This window comes from Phyllostomus hastatus, unplaced genomic scaffold (assembly GCF_019186645.2).
Source record: "Phyllostomus hastatus isolate PE091 unplaced genomic scaffold, TTU_PhHast_1.1 phas_scaffold_501, whole genome shotgun sequence".
NCBI classification, from domain to species: domain Eukaryota; kingdom Metazoa; phylum Chordata; class Mammalia; order Chiroptera; family Phyllostomidae; genus Phyllostomus; species Phyllostomus hastatus.
The window spans coordinates 40,035,449-40,061,756 of record NW_025334033.1 but is presented as its reverse complement, the minus strand read 5'-3'; the positions used below and the strand labels follow the sequence as shown (position 1 = coordinate 40,061,756).

Below are 26,308 nucleotides of genomic sequence, written 5' to 3'. Positions count from 1 at the left end.
TAATTTCTAAGGTCATGTCCACTTATATCTTAAAAACTGTACAATTATTTTAGTTTTCTGTCTCCCTCTGCACCTACTTTTTGTGACTTCTTTTCCTCTTTAAATTTCCTAAATGGAAGTTTTAAAGCCTCACTTGGATTTCTTTACTTTCTCTACTCTCTTACCTTAGACAATCTTATGGGTGCTCTTGGTTTTAACTATCAACTTTTTTTTCAAATTACTTCCAAATCTAAATAAATGTTAATTAATTTTCTATATTCTAATTTAGTTCTATATCTTCAACTGTCTGTTTGGCATCTCAAGACAGATGATCCACAGTCATATGAAACTTAGTGTGTTCAACACTAATCATCTTATTTCTGAAAACTGCTCTCCTTATATTCATATTTCTGTTATGATATACCTTACTAGTAGTATAGACTCAAACCTTGTAGACATACTTTACTCTTCCCTTTCCCTATCCTTCAAATCTAATTGGCTGCTGAGTTCTGTCAGTTCTTCCCAGTATTTCTTAGCCTTTCAGCTCTCCATTTTATAATCAATTCCCCTTGGTTCAGCTTCTCATTACCTCATGTGTAGACTGTTCTAATAGCCTCATATTGGTCTTTCATCTATTACTGTAAACACCACTGTTAGATTAAATTTCCTAATACATTGTTTTGAATGTTATCCCCCTACTCAATCTTTAATGTCTTCCCATTATGTCTCAATTAATGTGTAAATTATTCAGTCTAGTCTTCATGTTCTATTATTAATTCATATATTTATACTCTACCTCATTCCACAAAGAATTTGTGGCAGCTTACAGGAAGCACATATAATCCATCGGTAACATGAAAATAATAAATAGTGAAGATCAGGACCAAGAATTATCCAAGTTAGAGTGGATTGAAACTGGGTTATAGGGGCAGAAAGACCATAAATCCTACAGGGTTTTCTGTTATTGAACCATAAATTTGGCCCTGAGCTTTTAGGTAGTCCAAGTGAAAGGAAAATAGTTAAGTGACATTAATTGTCAGTGAGCAGGGCATAATTTTCCTTAGGGGAAAACATGTTTTTCTCACTTATTTCTAAAAGCACTTTCCCATGTGGTCCTTCAGTGAGGGCACAGAGAGATAAGAAGGAGAAGACCCTGTCTAAAATCACTAAAGCTAATGCAATACAGGTTTCATAAGTCTATTTTTAAACCCTCTTCCATGAGAGCCAACACCTAAATAAAACCCAGTAGACAAGATTCTAGAGAAATTGTGTGTGTTCGGGGACACTATTTTTGATTCTCTATTTTGAGGAGATTGCCAAAAAAAAAAAAGGCTAGAATTATTAGTAATCTTCTCAGAGCACCTCAGAGTCCCAAATAATCACGAATTCTCAATTTTCTAGATTTGATGAATTTTATTGTTAGACAGGAGCTAGGCATTCTTTACATATTTGTCATATACTTGCCCTGTCACATGGAAGTCAGGAGCCCTGAATGAACTTAGTTGTTACAGAATCCAAGTTTCCAAATATTGATTTCACATTTAGTCCTATATGTTCTATGTTATTTTTCTTTACAACTTACTTGTAATGTTGACATATCAATTGTTGGTTCAAGTAAATTTTTCTTAAACATAACAACTGTATTTTTCCAGGAAATGGGAAGCTATTCTGGGGCCCAAGAGGATGACAGCGCTCCAGAGCAGTGTTTTTCCATCCTGTGCCATGAAAGTGTGCTTTTGATTTTCAGCCATTGAATCAGTGGGTGCAAATGTAGGCAGCGTCTTCTCTCCCCTGGCACCTCATATTAGATGATGAAGAAGTGGCCAGATCAAAATTTTTTATTTAAATTTTGTTATTTTTTATTTTAGAGAGAGGGGAAGGGAGGGAGAGGGAGAGAAACATTGCTATGAGAGGGAAACATTGATTGGCTGCCTCCTGTACATGCCCGACTGGGGAATGAACCTGCAACCCAGGTATGTGCCCTGACCAGGAATTGAACCTGTGACTTTTCAGTTTGCAGGTTGATGCCTAATCAACTGAGTCACACTGGCCAAAGCAGGTCTAAAATGTGCTTTGGAGAACTAGATATTGATAAGCATAGAAAGTTTGGGTAGCATATCAATAATAAAGCAATGTTAAAAATGATTATGGCCTATGGCTACGTGAATGTGCATGTATTGTGTATGAAACAAATGCTGAGTCGTAAAACTACTTACAATTGAGACTCCATCCAAAGCTTTCAGTACTGGAAGATGAAATATTACAAACAACCGGTAGTTTTCCTGATTCCATACAATAATGTTTCCATATATGTCTAGAGTGACCAAGTTGCATAAACCCTGGGTAACAAAAATACATACATTGAAAGTAATATACATATGTGTGTGTGTGTATATATATCTATCAAATATATATAATATATATAATATATTATATATATTATATATAAATATTATATATAGAGAGAGAGAGAGCAAATTTTCCCCTTAAGAGTTTAAACATCTTGAATTTTTTAAAAGAAGATTTTATTTATTTTAGAGAGATCGGGAAAGGAGGGAGAAAGAGAGGGAGTGAAACATCAATGTATGGTTGCCTCTAGCACACCCCATACTGGGGATATGGCCTGCAACCCCAGCATGTGCCCTGACTGGGAATCAAACTGGTGATGCTTTGGTTCACAGGCCTGCACTCAATCCACTGAGCTACAGCAGCCATGGCCTAAACACCCTTGAATTTTAACATTTGAATTACCCTGGAATTTCATAGTGAGTTGAGTGTTTTTAAGTGTACTTTTTAGTGCAAGTGTTAACCTTTTAGATAATTAAGCTCTAATTTTTGTACAGTGTTTCAGTGGTCTGTGTTATATGCTGGTGCTAAATGTGTCATCTGTCACTAGTAGAGACCTGGAGGGAACTTAGCAAAGTTTAAAACAATGTACTTTGTTTATGCAATAAGGGCTATTAAATAGTATGTGTATGTGAATACAGTTATAACAAGAATGCAAAACACTCCCTTTGATGAGGGATAAAACTGAAGTGCTCCTACCTTCTGAGTGTAGAATTCAGTTTAAGGGAAAATGCTTTCTTACCAGACAAGACATTTTGATGTGCCCTTGTTATAAAGGAAGGGTCCTGAGTAGGTGCGGCTGGGAGAGGTTAAGATAAGAAGGAATAAAACTATTCTGCATCATAATGTGAAAGGGTTTATTTTGTTGCTGCTGTTGTTGATTAGGTTGTCTCTGCAGCTTTCAAAGTAGTTTATTGGAGTAGGATGGGGAGAAAGCTGAACTTAAAGAAAGATGAGAAGTGGACCTACATTTTTGCTAGGAGATAAAGTCCAAAAAATATGTTGTAAGCAAAAGAAATGGCATCATGGTGAGAGTTCCAGTGTTAGAAAATGGCCATCCAACTTTGGAAACAACAATTAAGTCACACATTACATTTGAAGTGAATTCTTATTCTGTGTTTCAATGAACTTCCATTTTATTTAAACTTTCAGGAAGGGCTGTTTATACAGTAGCTCGAATTAGAGGTTTCTTAGGGAAAATTAAAGAGAGCAAAGCTGGGCAAAGTTGACCAGAAAGACAGAGCCACCGGTAAGAACAAGTAGGTAAGTGATAGACAACCAAGAATTGCTTTGAGAACAGGAAATGTTAAAGAATCTTACTTTCCCTCCAGCTTAGGGAATCCTTAGAAATATCAAGAAAGGCACTAGTTAGGAGGAATAGGGTTTGGATTATTTTATTTGAGTCATAAAAATAATTTACCCATGGAGGTTGTCACACTGGGGACATAGGTTTGGATATGGATATATATATATATATATATATATATATATATATATATATATATATATAATTGAATGCAAATACATTTAAATAAACTTTATTATTCTTGCTTTTTATTTTCTTCTTTATGTTTTTCTATATTTTCAAAATCCTGTACAGTAAACATTCACTACTTTAATTGTATGAAGGAACAGTATTTTTAAAAACAAAAACATTACCCCAGTTAGTTACCTTTAAATTGTAGATCTCCTGATTGAGAGCAACATAGTTATTGCTTATGTATAATTCAATTAGAGTGACAGCTTTTTGTAAACCACTCAATGAAGTGATTCTGTTGTTCTCAAGAGAAAGGGAGTGAAGATGAAGCATGTTATCAAAAGTATGCTTTTCCAAACCAGTGAGAAGATTGTTATTTATGCTGAGGCGGGTTAATTTAGTTAGATTGGAAATGCCTAGAAAAATAAGCAAATTCAAGAAAAGATTTAGACAGCAATGAAAGGTTAATTAAAAAAATAACTGTGATCATTTTACTATTTCTCTTTTCCCAAATCAAGAGGCTTAACAGATTCTATAATATATATTAACCATCATTGTTTTTCCTTTTATTTAAGGATATAGTGTGTGTAAAGTCCCAATATGTTAAATTTCAATTTTGGATTTCTAAGCAGATTCATTCTTAATAGTTGTAAGGGAAGGTATTATGTAAGAAATACTAAATTGTGCTTTCAAATAACCTTTAGGAGATGTAACTAAGATTTTCATCATCACAGTCACACAAAGTTTTACACAAAGCTAAATATAATCACCAGCCCCCATTTTCAAACAAGGGTAAGGAACTGGAGTATAATACTCTGGAAAGTATTCCTCACTGTGTCATCATTTGTAATAAAAAGAACCAGTTAGGCTAAGTATACCTTTGTATGATTAAAAATACTCTAAGACAGAGCCCTGACTGGTGTGGCTGAGTTGCTGAGTGCTGGCCTGTGAATCAAAAGTACTCTAAGACAGAACTTTGAAAAATGCCACTTGTCACCACAGTCTAACTCCTGTGTACATTATCTGGTGTAGGCACTTTGTAACTGTAGGTAGGAAGGTGCAGTTAAAAGGTAAGAACTTTGTAGTAAGAGTTGGTTTTAAATCTACTTGTAAGGGGTTATGCAGTTAAATGGAATGGCATTTGAAAAGCATCAGTTATGGCTTTTGGAATCAGTTAAGGTCCTCAATAAATTTTATCCACTCCCCTTTCACACCAGCTTCTATCATAGTACTATGCAATGCTCAAAGTAAATTGACCTAGGGCATGTTAGGATAAAACTATCAAAGCAGAACTTCTTAAATGGACATTAAACCTATTTATGTCTGGAAAACAGAAGAGCAGTATCTGTTGAGGTCTAGCAGGTAGCGATCTTCTCTGAAAAGTGGGTATAGGGAAGGTGGGTATAGGTTGGAGGATTCTTCCCTTCAATGGGGTTATGGAAGGAAATAAAAAGGAAATCCTGTTCTCAATTGTATACATAAAGCAAAGCCAACACCCCTATTGTACAGGAATGGAAGACTAGTGATGGTTCTCTATACCAATGTCTGAACTACCCGCAGGTTCACTCAACTGAAATCTGCAGAGAGGCCTGGGAATCTGTAAGGATTCCTAAGGGGTCCTAAGGGATCCTTATGCTTGAGGAACTTTTAGAAATATATTGTTAACAGCCATTAAAATAAAGTATAACTAATGTTATACATGTGTTATAAAAGATATTTAGTATTTGTTTTTGCATATGTAATTTTTTAAAATATAATTTTCTATTTTATGTAAAAGGTAGTATACACACATGCTAAAAATAATCCAATAATTCAAAAGTGAATAAAGTAGAAATTAAGTCTCTTTTCCAGCCATATTTCCAATTCTTCTGTCCTTGCCAAGGGCAACCCTGTTCCTAAAATGCACATCCAGAAAGATCTGATACCCAGATAAGTGTGTATGTTTCTGTGTGTGTGCATACTCAGACATTAGTAAAGCTATTTAATTGTACTTGCAAGTGGATCCACATAAAAGTTTATATAGTACATTTGACTTTCAGTCCCTAGTGAATAAAATTTTCATTTTTGTTAAAGTCTTCAAATTTCAAAATGTAACCTTAATTCCATATTTTGAAAAATGAACTGGGTTGTTTTATCCTTTTAAGAAGCACCTCACTCATTCATTCATTTTTTCAACTCTACAAATATTAATTATGGCCTAGTTTGTAATGTGTAGTGTTGGTAATAGATAGTAAACACTGGCAGAGAAGAGGCGAGGCAAGGCGGAGAAGGTGCAAGTTTACTGTCTGGGCTCGTTATATTTCAGCAGATGATCATTGATCACACCAATAGGTGTTGAGAATACTCTGCTCCAAACCTTTTTGGAATTTCTCTGGGGCTTTTCATCTGCTGAAATTGTGTCCTCAATGTTATTCATTTTTTGCTCTTCTCAATGAGACATTCACATTCTAAGACTTTCAGTTTCTCAAGTGCCTTACCTTCTATTTTTGAGATGCAGTTTCCATCCAAGGTGAGCTCTTCCAAATTAACACAAGAGTCCAAGCCTTCCATTTTAGTGAGATTATTGTTGTTGAAGGACGCCCATTTCAAATTTTCCAACTTTTCTATATTTGTGATTTCAAAGAGATGTTGCCCATCTAAATTTAAGGCAGTTATCTGTAGAAAAATTAACATTATGAGTACTTCTAAATTTATTGAATCAATAAGTTCAATGTAATAAGATAAAAAGATTAGTGAAATAATTCAAATGTAGTGACATCAAAAGAATTCCTTCACAATAAAGATTTTATAAAGCCCTTAGGTTACAAAAGAGTAAAATTTGACAAGCTTGTAACTCCAAAAGGGACTTAAATGCTATATGGACATTGTGCTGTGCCAGATTCTCCCTGCAGTGAAGGACTTGTCCCAGCTGCTCGAAAGGCTTTGGCAGTGAGCTTTCAGCTGTCAGTCCCTTTAGGGACAGCCTCAGCTGCAGAGAGCTGCTATGCCCAAGGTCATGCTCCTTCCCAGGTTGGACCACATCCAATGAGAGAGAGATACAAAGGCCTGGCCATCTCAGTCCAACTTGGGATAAATTTAAAGGGCCGTTCTAATTCCAGAAGTCTCTGTGCAGTCAGCCAAGGCTGTCACTGGACCAGCATCACAGCTAAATATCTGTATATAACAAAAATAATGCCACTTATATCCTCCATTTTCAAGGTTCATCTTTTTCTTAACTCAGTTTCTAGCTTTGGCAATAGATATAATGGTGATTTATTCAGCAAGAGGTTGCTAGTGTTCCAGAGCCTTCCTCTTTATCTTTGGCGGACTTCTGACTAGTTCCCTATTCCCTTGCCAGGATTCTTGATCTGTTTTACCTTGCCACCCAAACTTTTTGTTTGCCTTCTGACTCTGAGCTTTAAAGTTTGCTTACTTATTTTGGCATATTATCAGAATCCACTCTTTGGTTTTGTAGTCTACTTTTATGCTAGATCTCCAACTCTGTAGTGACTACCATCAAGGCCTAGCTCCCATAACTTAACTAGATACAACATGACCTCCCTATTTAATTTTAATTTGGCTTTCCCAATTTTCTGCCACTTACCTGTGTCCTCTATATGATACACAGACCACAGTTGACTAAAAATTAATTGAAATTAAGCTTTTTTATTTGGTTTAATAGAATTAGCCTTTACCTTCAAGTACCAGTTTCCATTCAGATGTGAATGTGGTCCTAACTTTGAAGTCTGTGTCATAATTTTGGCAGAAGGCCATATACTAAGTATCCGTGGTCTCTCTTCTTTAGTGCTAGAGTGCTGTAAGAGAGATAACTAATAAAACAAACAAAAAATGATGAAAAAAGGAAAGGGCATATGGAAGTTCATTTATATATAGCTAAAAGTACCATTTCCTAGGTTAGAGGCCCAATGAATAATTTTAAAATGTGATGTTATCTCTGCCTTAAAATGTTTTCAATATCTAGCTAAACCTTAAATTATGTATTTCACTCTATTTTTATTTTAACAGATATTTAACCATTACAAAATAATATTTATAAAATTGTGAAAGGAATACTGTATTCCAAATACCCATATAATCCATCCATCAAACCAGTTTGGGAGCTAGAATATTCCTACTACTCATCCCAATCCTTTTCCTCTTTCTCCGCAGAAGCCATCACTCACATGAATTAGTTGATCCCCTAAGAAGTGATCAAATGATCTCAAATTTTGTGTGTGCCATTTGCTTGCTTTATTGACCTATGTTCGTGTCCATAAACAATATGTCATTTAGACTGCACATATTTGAACTTGATGTAAATGAGTGATATATTTGAAGTCTCCTATGACTTTTTTGCTCAACATTATATTCATGAGATTCATCTATGCTGTTACATGTAGCTATAGATTATTCATGTCATGCTACATAGCATTTCCTGTCAACTCCTTTGTTAATGAACACTGGGGCTGATTTCAGTGTTTTTGCTACTGTAAACATTCCTGTCATGAATGTTACTGTGCCTAACTCCTGGTGCACACAGTAAAAGTTTCTTGCAGGGGTGTCCAACCTTTTAGCGTCTCTGGGCCACACTGGAAGAAGAGTTGTCTTGGGCCACATATTAAATATATTGTTACACATAATCACATAAAAAATCTCATAACATTTTAAGTAAATTTACAATTTTTGTGTTGGGCTGCATTCATAGCCTTTCTGAGTTGCAAGCAGCCCATGGGCTGCAGGCTGGACATCTCTGCTTAGAGTGTGTACAACTTGCTGCATTGTAAGGTATGTATACATTCAGCTTTACTAGATAATGCCAAATTGGTTTTCCAAAATGGTTGTACCAATTGTAACCATTACTTCAGATCTTTGTTAAAACTTGATATTGTCAGGCTTTAAAATTTTTGCCAATTGGTGGCTCTAAATTGGTAGATCATTGTAATTTTAAAGTTCGTCTTCTTGAATGCTAATGTGATAGAACGTTTTCTTAAGTTATTTGGCCATTCTGGTTTTCCTCCCAGTGAAGTGTCTGTTTAAATCTTTTGCCCATTTTTCTGTTTGATGGGTTATCTTTTTTATGATATGTTCTGGACAGATAAAGAGTATCTGTTGTTAGGCATGTTGCAGATTTCTTTTCCCAGCATGCAGCTTGTCTTTTCAGTTTCTTCATGTTGTGCCCTTTGAGGCGGAGATGAATTAATTTTAACGTAGACAAATCCAATCTCTTATAGTTTATGCTCTTTGCTTCTTGTGTAATAAGTTCTTCCCTAATTCAAGGTCATAATGATAATCCCTGATATTCTAAAAATTTTGGTTTTACCTTTTATAGTAAAATTCTTAATGTACTTGTCCCAGTGCCTTTTATTGACTAACCTCCCTGATTTGTAAAGGCAGCTCTGTTATTTACCAAGTTTCCATGGATGTGTGGGTCAATATTGGGTCTTTACAGTCTGTTCTTTTGGTCTATTTGTCTAACCCTGTGCTAATTCCACATTATCTTAAAGGATTTCAGTAAGTTTTGATTTACAGTAGGGTAAATTCCCAACTCTTCTTAAGGAGTCAGTTGTGTTTTTAATCAACAAAAAATTTCTTTCCTTCAGTTTGAATAGACCCAAAAATAAACATCACATTGTTTAAAGAACTAATACTTAAATACCCCACAAGAAGTAAGTAGCTAGAAAACTAGACTAGAGATATTTAGGATATTGAAGCTACTTTGGCCAAAGTATAGCAGTATTAATCTGAGTAATACAGGCCTTTCCCCTCCCCATAGATTTTGTTTTTTTCAACCACATATGTATAATATCAATTCTAAGTAGACAATTCCCTAAATGATTTCTCATGACCTCTAAGTTTACCTTATTTGTAGAAAATTAAATGGGATGCATTTAAAAAGAAAAGATTCAAGTGATATGATTATAATGTATTAATTGATTTTTTATTAGCATGCTGAGGATATAAAACAATAACAAAATAAGAGTATTGAAAATATTATTTGTATATTCCAAATAGCATAAGAAATATTAAATAATAAAATCTAACCTGAGTAATCTTTGTTCCACTAATAAATTTCATAGCTGCTCTTGCTTCCTCTTCAGAAATTAGGATTCCATCTAAATGAGTAAGGGTCTTTAATCTGCCAATAACACTCAGCCTTAATGTGGCTGGCTTGAGAAAAATAACAAAAAGTTAATTTCTACAAAATATTACATATGTTAAGGCATGGAAAGGAGTGCTTCTTCAATCCTATATAACTCAAAAGTATGCATCTCTTATTATATATCTAAAAATAAAGGCTTCACTTAATTCTTTACACAATAACTGGACCTAAATTACATTTATGAATTAATCTGTTCTGTGTGGAGGTGGTCTCCTATAAAGGGGAGAGCATCCCATAAGCTGTTGAAAAGTGACGATGGTGAGAGTGTTCACAGAACAAATGCAGCGCCTCCTTTTTATCTGATCAGCAGTCAGCTAGTCAGCTCTGGGTATGATTCAATACAGCTCTTTTCAGCCCTTGACATTTAATTTGGCAACAGGGAGATAGCTGTACTGTGATCATTCAAGAAATCTGCTTTCGCAAAAGAAAAATATCCTTCAATTTCACAGAGCAAAATGGAAGAGATACAATATATATGGCCAACTGAATAGAACCAATGATGCTGTAGTCCCTTTTTAAAATGTTGAATACAGCCTTATGTACATTTTTACAAAACAAGGAAAGGGGGATTCTTGAGATTATAAATCTGGGGATTGTTTTTAATACTTGGAGATACCCTTAAATGTAATCATTGAACACTGAAATTTCTCAGTATGATGATAAAAAATGTTTAAATTTCCTTTTATAGTAGAAGAATTTCCTTTTATTGGGTGACATGACAAGCTTGTTCCCCCTTTAACAGTACATTTCTTTCACTGTATTCTATTATTTTTGGTTCCTTTGCCTCATTGCAACAGAGGTCTAGCACACTGAGCAACATAAACTCTGAGGTTTTGCAAATGGCAATGACATCTAACATTCTTAAAACCATAATACTCTCAAATGATTAGAGAACACACAAAAGTCTGATATGAAATTATAGCCTTTTCTTATAATAACATTTAATTCATTTGATCACTATATTAAATTCAACTTATGAAATAATTAAATTCTAAAACAACAAAGATAATTTGTCTATTTCTAGCTACCATTGAATAGCAGTGAGAAAAAGGTTTTAAAATAAAAATAATTGTTTGCTTTTTTAATAACATGCTTGTTGCATACCTTTTGCCATGGATTATGTCGAATATCAAGAGTAAGAAGTTTTGTGGTATGTTTGCATAACATATTTATTTCATCACCAGATTTTTTCAGTTGGTTCCAGCTCAAGTCTAAGTGCTTCAGTTTCATCAGACCTCTAAATCCCTCAAGGGTTATCACATGGTTGTGGCTTGCATCCAAATATTCAAGGTTATACTGCAATACAGACAAGTGGAAGTAATGCTGAAAGGATTGTGGTTTGTATTTACATAGCTCTTTTCTCTATAATTCTCTAAGTGTTCTACATGCTTTCTGGTAATCTTCAGAGAAAAACTAAATAGTAGTTATACTGCAATCATGGTATCAACATATACATTCTCCTAAAGAGCTACAAAATAAAGAATGACTTTATTTTAGTCATTCTTTTTTAATTCTCACTTCACCCTTATAACACAGAGTGACAGCTTGTTTTCCAAGAAGAGAAAGCAAGGAGAAACTGGGAAGATAATTTGTCCTCAACAAACAAGGAATTACACTTCTTAATATTAGGTTTTGATTTATATTATTGACCTCACAGCCTGGTTAAAAAAAGGTTCTTCAGAGGTAGAAACTAAACCTATTCCATGATTTTCTTATTCAAAAGTGCATGGTTTTTAATAATAATTTTTAAAAATCATTAAAGTAACAAATGTTCTCTATTGGAATTTTGGGAAATACAGTAAATAGATGTAAAGAAAAAATAGAAAACAATTTGATTGCTCAGGATGAATGAAAACATTTGTTATTATATGCACATATATTTTTCTTATATAAAACATTCTATTACATAGTGTTTTGTATCCTTTTAACATGTTCACATATCAATGCAAGTTCTTCAAAATTTTTAAATTATTGCATATTCTAATATGTAAGTTATTATGATTGTTTTAGGCATTTTTCTCTGAGTATTTATGTGGCTTCTAATGGTTGGTAACATTGCAGCCAATGAACATGATCATGAAATTTTAATTGAGATGCTGATATTTTTTTCAGATAGGATTTTTAGAAATGAGATTACTGCTTTTAAGTATTTCTGTATTGTGAAGACTCTTGATAGATATTGCCAAACATACCTCAAGAAAGTTCATACCATTTTTTTCTTCCATTAGTAGAGTGTGAGAATGCCCATTTATTTAAATACCCAGCAATCCCCGTGCCTCATTTTAATTTACATTGTTTATTACCAGTGAGGTCAGACATCTTTCCATTTGTTTATATTAGCCATTTTCAAATTTTTTTTTGTTTATTGTGCTTCTTGTCTTTGGCTATTTATCTAGTCAGAGCTTCATCTTACTTATTTGCAACATGTCTTTAAGACTTTGTTACTTGTATTTGTTGCAAATAAATTTTTTCATAAGGTATACACTAACTTAGACACAGAACAAGACTGAGATGAAGATAACTTTAAGAAGATATTTTGCAACATATTTTTAAAATAAAAATATTATTACAGATTCAAAATGAATTGACTTATTTACAGCTTAATTTAAACAATTATTTGAATTCAGCATAGAATTAGTCACTGCTATATAATGAATGCATAGTTCATATTGTTGTAACAGCATTATTATACTGGTTCAGGTTTCAGGAGTCGAATGTACAGGTTGTTAAAATCTAAAATAAAATTTGGAAAACAAATAGTGTCACTGACTTTTTATTCTCATGAATAAGCGTTAAAAAACTATCATTTCCTATCATCATTTTTTTAAATTTATTTTAATTGTTGTTCAAGTACAGTTTTCTGCCTTTTACCCCCATCCCAGCCCACCCCCTCAGCCCTTCCCACCTCCCTCCCACTCCTCCCCCACCCCTTATTTTTGTCCATGTGTGCTTTATACTTGCTCCTGGAAACCCTTTCCCTTTTCCCCTGAAATTCCCTCCGCTCTCCACTCTGGTCACTGTCTTTTCAAAAAATTGTTGTTCAAGTACAATTGTCTCCATTTTCACTCCTTAGGCCCCCCACCCCCCATCCCCACCTCCTACCCTCGAACCCACCCCCTTTGGCTTTGCCCATGTGTCCTTCATACATGCTCCTTGATGGCCCCCCCATTACTCTATTATCTCCCCCCCATCTCTTCCCCCCTCTGGTTACTGTCAGATTGTTGTTTATTTCAGTGTGTCTGGTTGTATTTTGTTTGCTTGTTTGTTTTCTGATTAGGTTCCACTTATAGGTGAGATCATATGGTATTTGTCTTTTACTGTCTGGCTTATTTCACCTAGCATAATGTTCTCCAGTTCCATCCATGCTGCTGTGAAGGATAGGAGCACCTTCTTTCTTCCTGCTGTGTAGTATTCTATTGTGTAAATGTACCATAGTTTTTTGATCCACTCATTTACTGATGGGCACTTAGGTTGCTTCCAGTACTTGACTATTGTGAATTGTGTTGCTATGAACATTGGGATATATATATGGAGAGAGACACACACATACACACACACAGAAGACAGTGTGGTGATAGCCTGAGGGAAAGGGAGTGGGGTAGGTGGAGCTGGGCAAAGGGAGGGATAATGGGGACGTAAAGAGACTTTGCTTTGGGCCATGGGAGCAGGATGCAGCATGTAGATGATGTTTTGTTAAGTTGTACACTTGAAACCTGGATGGTTTTGTGAACCAATGTATCCACAATAAATCAATTTAAAAATAAATAAAAAGGATGTTGGCTTTCAAAAAAAACAAGGGGGTTTAATACTGAAACCTAAGATCAGTAAACAAAGTAACACCTACAGCAGAAGCAGTAGCATGAGGGCTTCAATATATTTGCAAGGTGGTAGAGAATGAATAAGAGCTAAGAATGATGATATATTCTGGAAAGGTATGTCAATGACCTGGTACCCATGGAATCGGGCCTGCTGGATCAGAGTTCTGGAAACACATATGTAATTACTTTTGTTATGTGATATACAGCAAGGAAAGCAAAAATCAGACAAGATCCAAACTGATGTGTATATGAGCATGACAGTGTTTGTCCTACGATCTGTGAGAAGGCAAACACAAGTCAAACAAGAGCTATGCATGTGACATTCAGGTAGAAAGGACAAGGCAGAGAGTAAAAGAAATAACGTGGATCATGAAGAGACGGGAAGAACTGACAATATTAGATGTGAAGTAGTAAGAGCAGAATAAAATGGAAATGACACCTTATAAAGGATATTTTAAAAACAAGTCTGGAATAGTTTTAACAAACTTATTTTAAAGTAGCTAGAAATCACATATGACCACAAGTATATATTTGATTTATAAATGAAATTTAAATCCAAGCGTTATTTTAGAGAAAGTAACATAAAATAGTGTGTGCAGGTTTTGTTCTTTATCTGGGCTGTATAATCTTGAATATGGTATATATGAGTTCATAATTACAAAAATAATTCATCCATTAAATTAATAATTCTGTTTTACTTAAGTAATTTCAAAAGGACTGTTCTTACCAAGTGGTATACATCATCTAAACAAGTAAATTCATTAAAGCTGATATTAAGTTTTCGAAGTCCTGTTAATTTGCAGATATCTCTCAATTTACTCAAGCTGTTTCCATGGAGATTCAGACTCTGAGGTAAAATAAAATATAAATTAAAAAATTAATACAGCTTCTATTCTACACCATAGTTATTTAAATAACATTAAGATAGAGCCAGTAGGAAAAAAATCTAATGTATGATTTTAGAAGATATAGTTTATATCTGCATCAATAGATCTGGTTCTTGAAAAAATTGATTTTGTGCTTGGTCTATGTTCATCAATAATTGGCATACAATTCTTTTAGGAAAATAGTTAAATATATTGTTGAAATACTTATTAGGGCAGCTCTATTTCTCAGGATAGCCAGTGAACAATGTCAACCTTGAAGACTTTTGGATATTAGCTAGGACACCCCACAAGAGAGAGAGGATGGAAAGGATATAGCTTGACCGCAGGAAATCAGATCAGGGCACTGGACTAAGGAGGAAAGACTGAGTGAGGCTGCTGAAGTAGTAGGACAGCATGTCAAAGAGAGAGGCAGAAGAAGGTAAAGCAAGTCATTTCAATAGGTTAACTCAAAATCTGTTGACCAATTTTGTAAAGGTTAGTTCTTTACAGGTTTTGTTCCATATTCTATATTGATTAATCCTGGAAATGGATTTGAAACTTATCTGTCTTTGTCCTAATCATTTGAGGAGAGTTTGTTTGCTATTCAGGAATAAAATCCCTTGTAAACTAGACCTGCACTGTCCTGTGTGGTGGCCACTAGTCAAGTGCAGCTATTGAGCACTTGAAATGTGACGAGTCTGAATCAGAAGGTGCTGTAAATGTGAAACACACTCTAGAATTCAAAGTGTCATTATGAAATTATCTGATTAATGAATCTTAATATCCATTGCATGTTGAAATGATAATATTTTGGGTATGTTGGATTAATTAAAATTCATTAGAATTAATCTTGCCTTTTACTTTTTAAAGACTTTTTAATGTGGCTAATACAAAATTTAAAATTACATATATGGTTCATATTATATTACTACCAGAGAGCACAGACCTACTCCACATAAAAGGAAAGAGTTGGATGCTTTTAAATTTGACAGCATGATGCCTGGCATGAGATAGGTAGTTTAATATCTTTAGATTTCATATGACAGATTTGATTTCATATTCAAGGTTCCTGTTCCCAAATTGTATTTGTCATAATACTTACCACAATGTGACTGAATGTGCTAGTCTTGGCAAGGGAAATTATTGTTTTATCATCCAAACTAATAAGTTTTGGTCTGGGCTTGATCCTGGGGTCCATTTTTGTAACTTCATCATCATATTTCAATTCCTGGGACAATACTGATCCTTCTGATTTTTTTTTGCTTTCTTCTAAAATAACATTGTTGAATGAAGAAAATAAAGAGTGAGCCTTGACCTAAAAAATTTATTAAAAATATTGAAAATTTGGTTGCTCTATTTATCATTTTGAAAAAGAAATAGGCTATGTAGAAAAGATTTTTTCAGTTATATAGTAATGTCTATATTATCAGAATCACATTAGGAAATCTATGAGAGTATTATTAAAATTGTGGGCTAAGAATAGGTGTATTCATCCCCTCCCACTACATATTCCTTAAAACTGGCAAAAAATGATTTAAAACATTTTATAACAGTGGCGAGGGCACCAACAAAAGACTAGAAATTGTAAAACATAAATTAGAAGGTACTGAACTGATAGAGAAATAAGAGCAAAAACATAAGCTCTAGCCAAAACATATTCAGGAGATAACTACTTTGGAGAGCAGACCCAGAGAAACTTGGTGTTCAGAGTGAACAAGTAAAATAGCAGGAGGAAGCTCCAAGTAATTAAGTAACAGGTAATTAGGTAATTATGGTAAGAATTACATGTAGATAGGCAAGAACATCATGAGCAAATAGAAATAGCTCTAGAAAAAAACAAAATGGCCTTAAGAGAATTTTTAAAAATCTGGGAAAATAAAGCATCTATAATAGAATAAACCATCTAATATAGAATAAATAGGGTAAATACATCAAAGTCAAAATAAGAACAACAAATGAAATAAAAATATCAAATAAATGCTTTGAAAAACCAAATAGATATGGTAGCAAATCAAATTAACAATGTGGAAGCTAATACTAAGGAAATCTTCTGTAACATAGAATTTTAAAACAGAGATGTAAAATATGAAAAAAAAGACAGGATATGGAAGATCAATTCAGAATGTCCAATGTTTAATTAATAAAGGTTCCAGGGGGCTTGACAGAGAATAGAAGAGAAGTAATTGAGGAATTAACAAAAGAAAACTTCCCTGAAGTATAGAAAGAACTGAATCTTCAGATCAGAAGAGCTCATGAAATGGCAAGCAGAATGATAGAGCTAATGTCTTTGCTGACATCATGGAACAGTCACCACATTGAGGAACATCCCACTTCTCAACTTTTTACTATTTGAGTTTTTCTATTTACTACTTGTCTGTGTTTCTGTGTCTTTTGCTGAAAGTATACATAACTAAAACAATCCCTTCATGATTAAAATATAAAATATAAATACCCAGAACTATACTTAACTATAATTAAGACCTATATAAAGAAAACTGTTAAAAGAGGACTTGAGTAAATGGAGTAACTTATCATGTTCCTGAATGAGTGGCCCAGTACTGCAAAGTACTTGTTTGGCCTTAAATTAAGTTTTAAATTCAATATAATCTCAATCAAATCCTAATAGGATTTTAAAATAGAACTTTAGTTGATTCTAAAATTTATTCAGAAAAGAAAATGCTCAATAATACCTGAGATTTTAAGATGCAAAGAAGTGGAAGCTACACTGACCTCCTCTCAGGACCAAACAGGAATTATGGCTAAATTAAAAAAAAAAAGATCCTGAATAACCAACTGAACACTAGCCAGAGAGAAGCCTTATAACCAAGGACAGATGAAAGAAATCACTTCACCACAACAAGACTGGTAGGGAGTGCGGAGGCATGAGAGGGCTGGCTGGGCCCCCACAGTTGGCAGCTGAAGTTCTGTAGGGATATTTCAGTGTCTGGGGAGTTCCTCCTGAGAAGTGCAGTCTAAACCCCAAGCTGGGATCTACAGCCTAGAGCACTAGAATCAGGAAAGGAACCCAAGTAACATCTGGCTATAAAAAGCAGCAGTGTTTCTGTTCACCAGGGAGACGGCTAGAGATACAGACAGTATCTTAAAGGGCCAATGCATGAAATCTCACTTACAGCTACTTACTCTGGGCTCAGGTGGAGGTTGAGCAGAGTGGACTAAAGCCACATGAGGAGAGACTGGGGTTGGTGGCTATGAGGAGAAAACTGAAGGAACAGCCACCAGGATCTCTGTACTGAGTCATTCCCCATAGTACAGGAGCCATATTTCTCAGGCAGAGCACTCCTCTCTAAATAACATCAGCCTGAGGGGATGCAATATTCCCACCTGCAGGAATTACTCTGCCCACCCTGTGGAGTTTAAGCTTGGCTGCTGTTAAGTACAGGTGGAAGACATTCACTGATTAACCCCACAGAAAGCCTGCAGTCAGAGGAGGATCTCTGGAAGCTCTGAGGCTGTAGCTGACCCTACCCAGGTCCTGGTGCTGGTAAAAGCCAGCCTTTGTGTGCAGCCTGGTTTTTTACACACACACACACACACACACACACACCCAGACCCAGCAGAGAAAGCCACTTGCTCTGGATTGCTGATAGCTCTGAACAGATTGCCCAGGGCCAGTCACAGGCAGCATCTGATATAGGTAGGAATTTTCTGACATAGATCTGCACCAGAGTCATTGCATATCTACCTAATACATAGAAACAAATACAAAGAAGCAGCCAAAATGGGAAAACAAAGAAAAAGTCCCCAAATGAAGAATGAGAGAATTCTCTAGAAGAACTAAATTAAATGGAGGCAAGCAATTTATCAGATATAGAGTTTAGAGTAATGATTATAAGGATACCCACCAGCATGAAAAAAGGCATAGAAACAATAAAAAAGGACATGTCAGAAGAATGCAATATCTGAAATAAATAATACATGGAAGGAATAAACAGTAGGTTAGATGAAGCAGAGGATCAAATCAGCAATTTGGAAACCAAAGTAGAAAAAAACACCTAAGCAGAGCAGCAAAAAGAAAAAAAGAATTAAAAAAAATGAAGAGAGTTTAAGAAATCTTTGGGACAACATGAAAGTAACAATATTTGCATCATGGGGATACCAGAAGGAGAAGAGAGTAAGCAAGGGATCAAGAACCTATTTGAAGAAATAATGACTGAAAACTTCCCTAGTCTGGTGCAGGAAAAAGACATACAAGTCCCGGAAGCACAGAAAGTCCTAAACAAGATGAACTCAAAGAAGCCCACACCAAGACACATCATAATTAAAATGTCAAAACTTAAAAATGAGGAGGGAATCCTGAAAGCTACAATAGAAAAGCAGGTAGTTACCTACAAGGGAGCTCCAATTAGACTGTCATCTGATTTCTCAACAGAAACATTTCAGGCCAAAAGTGACTGGCATAAAATATTCAAGGCGATGAAAAGGAAGGACATACAGCCGAGGATACTTTACCCAGCAAGGTTATCATTTAAAATTGACAGAGAAATAAAGAGTTTCCAAGACAAGAAAAGCTAAAGGAATTTGTTAACACCAAACCAGTGCTGCAACAAATGTTAAAGGGTTTGCTTAAAGAAGAAGAGAAATAAAGAATAGCCGAAAGTTTCTTTCTTTTTTTTTTTTAATGAGTTGGGGCAGGGGAAGGGAATTTTCCCAGAACTTATCAAACCATATCATTAAGGTTGTAATAACCAAAACAATTGTGGCAGGGGTCCAAGATTAGACACAGAGATCAATGGAACAGAATGGAAGGATCTATAAATAAAACTCCTTGTATATGAAAATAATTTTAACAATAAAGATGGTATTTTAAAGTGGAGCAGAAAAGATGATACTTATCAAATAGCTATTTATTTTTAAGAAAAAATTTGATCATTCTACCAACCTTACACCATATAAAACAATTTTTATGTGGAACTAAAAAGCTAAAAGTTTTAGAACAACCTATATAAGATCTGGAAGACAATAAAGTAGATATTTATATAAGTCTTCTGAAATGAGACATAAAATTCAGAATCCATACTGGAAAAGAAAGAAAACTCTGAATTCTTAAAAATTAATGTGTAAATTACAAATTAAAATCACAAGTAAGTTTTTTTTGCTACAAATAAAATTAAAAGACAAGTGACAGAAAATATTTGTAATATATAGACATGATAAAAGATTAATATCCAGAATGCACATAAGAATTTTTCCAATCAGTGTAAAAAACAATAGAATCCAATAAAAATGGTCAAAGGATATAAAGCTATATCCTTTAAATTCATAAAACTATACATAACCCATAACATGAAAGAACAAAGTATCACTTTGTTGCCCAGAGTGAGGAATGAAGGACTGATGATATCTTGTATTGAAAGAGGCAAAGAAACAAACACTATCATACATTGTTAGAAATTTGTAAAATGGTAAAACCTTTGTGAAGAGTGCTGGAAAAACCTGTCAAAATTGAAACAGAGGGTTGGGTGGTGAGGGTATATACCCTTCATATACCCTTTTTGCCGGGTATGGGCAAAAAGGTGAAGGGTATTAGGTATTAAGAGGTATGAATTTATAAATAAGTCACAAGGGTATAAAGTACAGCACAGGGAATATGGTCAATAATATCACAATAACTTTGTACAGTGACAGATGGATGGAGGACTTTTTGTGGTGACCACTGTGTAAGGTGTATAAATATGAAATCTCACTGTTATAAAGTTGAAAATGATATAATATTGTATGTCAACTATTCTTTAATTAAAAAGAGCTTTACATTCCAGAATCAAAATTAGACATAAAAAAAAGAAAATGCATATGCCCTTTGACTATACAAATTCTTCTACAAATCTATGCTGCAGACAAACTTCCATATCTGTATGAAGATTCATCCACAATGTTGTTCACTGAAATGTTGTTTAAAATAGAAATAAAACCTAAAATAACCTGTATGTTTCAACAGGGAAGTCAGATAAATCAGAGTATTACTGAATAGTATGCAGCTACCAAAAAATGAAGTATACATCTACATGTACTGAAGTGAAAATATGCCCAAAACATATTGCTAAAGGTAAAAAGCATCACAGAATACTGAGAACTTGATTCTACAGTGTAAAATATTATGTTTTTATACATGTGAACACATAGAAAAAGTTCAAAAGCAAATCTACAAAGCTGTTAACAGTGGATGCCTTCATGAAAGGAAGTGGCAGTGGGGTTAAAGTGAAAACAGATTTTCATGTTTATTCTATACTCTTCAATTTAGCTTGAATCTTTTCTAGTGAGACTACAACCATATATTACTCATGTAATATATTTGCATAATTAAAATATTTAGGTGTCACAATGATTTGCTTTTCAATTTAAGAATATATACATACATAAAATAGCACTGACAACCTTGGTAGACTTCAAATTAATGTTCTGTTCTCATTTAAGGAATTTTAGTTTTAAAAATACATTCATACCACTGTCATGTACTCAATCTCAACGATGTATTCTGGCAAAACAAGGTCATGATCAAAAACAAACCACTTGCACTGCCGAAAGCTGCATTCGCAGTTTCTTGGGCCCACTGTAGAATCTAGAGTAAAATCAAAAACAAAACCGGGCACAACAAACACTCTTTAAAATCATAAGATACTTTTTTCATTCTTACATAGATTAATAAACAAGTTCAGTAAGTTCCAACTATTATGTTAGTGTTTTTTCTCAGTATCTTTCCATACTCCCTAGACAGTTTGTTAATTCTATAAATATTTACTAGTCACCCTTTCACTACATAGACTAGTAAGGTTTACTTTTATTCATATTATTTCCCTTTTCATACTTTTTCATTTTTCTATTCAATATGTGTCCACATAGTTTTTTTGGGGGGGTATCTTTGATTTGTTTAATTCATTGAATGAATAAGCACACATTTGACAAATGTATTACTCTAAAACCTTTGTTGTTAAAAGATGGGTGGGCTTTTATCCTTTGAAATACATATTATATATAATACATAATACATATATGAGATTATATGTGTGTAAAATATAAAATTTTACAAAATAAAACATCTATACCCACACATAAATTGCATTGAAGTAGGGGATAGAAAAATGGAAGCTCATGAGTAGCTAGGAACATTTTTGGAGAAAAGTTTACAAACCACTTTAAGTAGGGGTTAAATTGTAAGCACACGTATTAAATACAAACACATTGTATTCAAGATGAAAGGATGAAAGATGAAAGCACATTTCTCTTTGTGGCAGACATACTTAGTAAATATTTTCGAGGAATGAAGACTGAATTAACCATTGAATAGTTGGCTTGACTGATGGATTCTTGCTCACGAGCCTGAACACTCTGGCCAAGGAAAACCTTTGTAACGAGGAGGATGCCTAAGTTGAAAAAACAAATCATTTTTAACAATAATTCATTTTAGTAATTTTCCAATATCACCAAGTCTATTGGCCACAAACTTGACCATATGTTCTGTAAAGGCAGAGATCCTGGCTGTCTTGTTGCCACTGGATAGCACGGAGCACATTGATCTGAAATAGAAGCTTAATAAATTCTTGTTGAATAAGCGAAATGGTTGGAAAAGGGGATCCCTGTGATTATATCAAGCAAAGCTTTACAGAAAAGGAAAGAAAGAACCCAGTAATTTAGCAATGTTTTTTTATTTAGTAATTTAAAAGAAGAAATCTGTTGATCTTACTGGTACCTGTTGTAAAAATTCATCTCTGTGTCATTAGCACCTGGCATGTGGCTTAGAGCAGAGGAGCCACTCAGTAAATGTCTACTGAATGGATGAACATTTCTTTTCCCTTTAGGTCTTAGAGACCCTTTAGAGAATCTCAAAAGACTCACTAAATCCTAAGGATTTGCAGGAGTCACTGAATCCTAAAATACTCAGGTGACTTTTAAAAATCTACAAATTATAAAATATTAAATGGTAGAAACTACTGTATTTTGCTATGTATAATGCTCACCCATGGTTTTTGTGCACATTATACATGGGGTTATTATACCCATTATTATACTCATAGTATGTAATCATTATACCTATGTATAATGCTCATGCTTATTTTTCCCTCAAAAGTTTGGGCAAAAAAGTGCACATCAAACATAGCAAAATACAGCAATTGCTTTGGAAAGCATATTCCAGAGGGATATAGAAAAACATTGTAGGTGTTTCTTAGGGATGAGAAAAAAAGAAGTAAATAGTTTTTTCAAAGTGAGTTCTTTCTTGATTCAACAATCTGCCCAATTTTCTGATTTTTAACTCAATGAAAGACTACAAAACGCACATAGATCATCTTAGCAAGGCTATGGTCTGGAACCTAGAATATCATTCTGATAAGTAAGTTAACCAAATTTCTGACTACTTAATCTTCAGTAGATGGATAGTTGAGACCCAAGAATAGGTGTGCCTTGCTCCCTGACCTGATCAATTCTCATTGTATATTTTTTGGTACTATATACATTAATACTTCATCTTTGTAGCACTTATGATCATCGTAATTTTAAATGTATTTACATAATCATCAGTGTTTGTAAGCAGTGTAAAGGAGAAACTGTCTAGTTTGCATTGACTATCCCTGTCCCTACCATGTGCCTACCTAACACACAGTAAGCATTCAATAAATACTGGTGGAACTGAAGAATGAATGTGGAGGAGTGTGAGGCAAGAGAGGACATGATGAGCTGGTCTTTACCCAATCTGTAGGTATGCGGGAACCTCTTCTAGAAGTGTCCTACAAACTGGGTTATATACTTTTATTTCTATATATTCAAGATGCAAATAAAGTACTGATGACAGAATAAATTAAATACCAAAAGCTCATCTTTCAAAAGGCAACTTACAAAGCAGTCCATATACTTCACAATGGGTCTTCAGCCAATTTTGGATTTATAACCAGGTTTTCTAAATGAACTTTATTTATATTAGGATACAGTGAGCAAAGTATTTGATAACAAAGGACAAATAAAGCCTGCCTTCCTGAGTGCTCTACATTGTGATTATTGCATAAATGGGCCAAGTTCTCTTTTCTCTTTTCAGCTTTCTCCTATGAATTTGGGTTGTGTGTGGGTGGGTGTGTATGATATATATTTATTTATATGTATGTATACATATATATGGATGTACATATAAAGTTTATTTACTTTAGGATACAATAAACAAAAGCTGACTACGAAAAGTGTTCATATCATATAAGTTGCATTAAATATGAATAACAAGTGATTCACATCCTGTTAGTGCTGACACATAGTAATCACTCAGAAATATGGGTTAACAACCCGACTAAAGTGCTGGATCACAAAGGCATGTATCACCACATTGGTGAATACTAAATAAAATAGGTTTCAGAAAATCTCTCATGTTAATAAAACCAAGTACCAAAAATGTTATGAAAATAATGAATTTGAAGACTTGGAACTCAAAGTTCAGAAATAGTGTGTATTTGTATTACCATGTCTAAAGAGCTCATGTTCGAAGGAGTTTATCTTCTCATCCTTGTACTTCTGCTGTAGAAATTCAATCCTGGGACACTCACATATACTTAGGCTGTTAGTAAGAATAACAGCTTCCTTTCTGAGAGGCAGCTGTAATGAAAAACTGAAGTGAGTATTTTTACAAAATTTACATTACTTCAGTACCGTTGGTTTATTATTTTATGTTGACATGTCTGGGCTAAGAAAACGCAGACCAGACTCAGTGAAACGAAGTAGATAATCTTCACATACAACTTCATTCTGTAAAGCCATTTATATGATATATTTTAAAGAGGTTTATGAAAAGTGATACAGAACAATATTTGTTTTTGTAAAAGCAGCCAGAGTCAAGACGGACAATGCTGCGTGGTGCAGGAGCTAGTTTTACCCAGACTCAATGATACCCCCTGGCAATGGTGCATAGTCCAAAAATAAAATCTTGTGGAAATGAGATATTACATTAGTGGAGGTTCTTACACATACATATTTTTAAGTATATTTTATTGAGTATGCTATTATAGTTTTCCCAGTTTTCCCCCTTTGTTCCCCCTCCACCTTTCACCTCCCAACCCTCCAAATCCTCCAGCCTTCCCTTGCCATCCCCGCATTTAGTTCATGTCCATGGGTTGTATATAGGAATTCTTTGGCTTCTCCACTTCCTATACCATTCTTAACCTCTCCCTGTCTATTTTATGCCTACCAATTATGCTTCTTATTCCCTGTACCTTTCTCTTCCTCATTCTTCCCCTCCCCCTCCCCACTGAAAACCCTCCATGTGATGTCCATTTCTGATTCTGTTCCTGTTCTAGTTGTTTGCTTAGTTTGTTGTTTTTTGTTTGTTTGGTTGGTTTTTAGGTTCAGATGTTGATAGCTGTCAGTTTGTTGTCATTTTACTGTTCATATTTTTTATCTTCTTCTATTTCTTAAATAAGTCCATTTAACATTCCATATAACGAGGGCTTAGTAACAATGAAATCCTTTAACTTTACCTTATCTGGGAAGCCCTTTATCTGCCCTCCCATTCTAAAAGATAGGTTTGCTGGATAGAGTACTCTTGGATGTAGGTCCTTGCCTTTCATGACTTGGAATACTTCTTTCCAGCCCCTTCTTGCCTGCAAGGTTTCTTTTGAGAAATCAGCTGATAGTCTTATAGGAACTCCTTTGCAGGTTAACTCTCTCCTTTTCTCTTGCTGCTTTTAAGATTCTCTCTTTGTCTTTAATCTTGGGTAACTTAATGATGATATGCCTTGGTGTGTTCCTCTTTGGGTCCAATTTCTTTGGGACTGTCTGGCCTTCCTGAACTTCCTGGCAGTCCATTTTCTTCTCCAAATTGGGGAATCTTTCCTTCACTATTTGTTCAAATAAGTTTTCAACTTCTTGCTCTTGTTCTTCTCCTTCTGGCACCCCTATGATTTGGAAATTGGAATGTTTAAAGTTGCCCAAGAGGTTCCTAAGCCTCTCCTCATTTTTTTGAATTCTTGTTTCTTTGTTCTTTTCTGGTTAGATGTTTATTTCTTCCTTTTGTTCCAAATTGTTGATTTGAGTCTCAGTTTCCTTCCCTTCCCTGTTAGTTCCCTGTATATTTTGCTTTATTTCACTTTGGGTAGCCTTCATCTGTCCCTTCATTTTGTGACCAAGCTCAGTCAGTTCTGTGAGCATCCTGATTACCAGTGTTTTGAAGTCTGCATCAGATAGTTTGGCTACCTCCTTGTCACTTGGCTCTTTTTCTGGAGTTTTGATCTGTTCTTTCATTTAGGCCATATTTATCTTGGTGCACCTGTTATGTTGTAAGGGGGTGGGGCCTTGGGTATTCACCAGGGTGAGACAACCCTCTTTGCTGTGCTGTGGCACTATCGGCCTGGGTGAACGTTTCTTTAATTCCTTGTTTGTTCGAGTTCCACACAGTTTGATTTTCTGGCACTTCTGGTTGTTTATTGTTTTTAGATTGGTTATTATCCTCCTTTTGGTTGTTCGAGGAAATGAATGGTTTCTACCTACGCCTCCATCTTGGCTGGAACTTCTCTATTTTCTAATAATATATCTAGTCTAATAATCTACATTGTTTTCCAGAAACATCTTGTGCTAATGTGTGGAAATCTTACTTTGCCTTGTAACTAGATTTATTTCTTCAAAGTTTTTTATCAGAAATATTTATATTACTTGTGAAAGCAGCTCAAAAAAAGACAAAAATTTCTAGTTTTAGCAA

General features: G+C 34.5%; 1 protein-coding gene across 1 annotated transcript in view; it reads right to left on the bottom strand.

Moving 5' to 3' along the window:
- LRRC9 (leucine rich repeat containing 9) overlaps positions 1-26,308 on the bottom strand; it is a 103,523-nt gene that overhangs the window by 35,415 nt on the left and 41,800 nt on the right. Inside the window, exons 13-23 of the mRNA XM_045822545.1 lie at positions 24,081-24,213; positions 21,882-22,004; positions 21,087-21,202; positions 15,728-15,940; positions 14,487-14,606; positions 11,046-11,237; positions 9,824-9,949; positions 7,477-7,611; positions 6,280-6,457; positions 3,998-4,218; positions 2,196-2,318 (exon numbers count right to left, since the gene is read on the bottom strand). Coding sequence (XP_045678501.1) covers positions 2,196-2,318; positions 3,998-4,218; positions 6,280-6,457; positions 7,477-7,611; positions 9,824-9,949; positions 11,046-11,237; positions 14,487-14,606; positions 15,728-15,940; positions 21,087-21,202; positions 21,882-22,004; positions 24,081-24,213 — 1,680 coding nt within the window. The remainder of the gene's footprint in view (positions 1-2,195; positions 2,319-3,997; positions 4,219-6,279; positions 6,458-7,476; positions 7,612-9,823; positions 9,950-11,045; positions 11,238-14,486; positions 14,607-15,727; positions 15,941-21,086; positions 21,203-21,881; positions 22,005-24,080; positions 24,214-26,308) is intronic.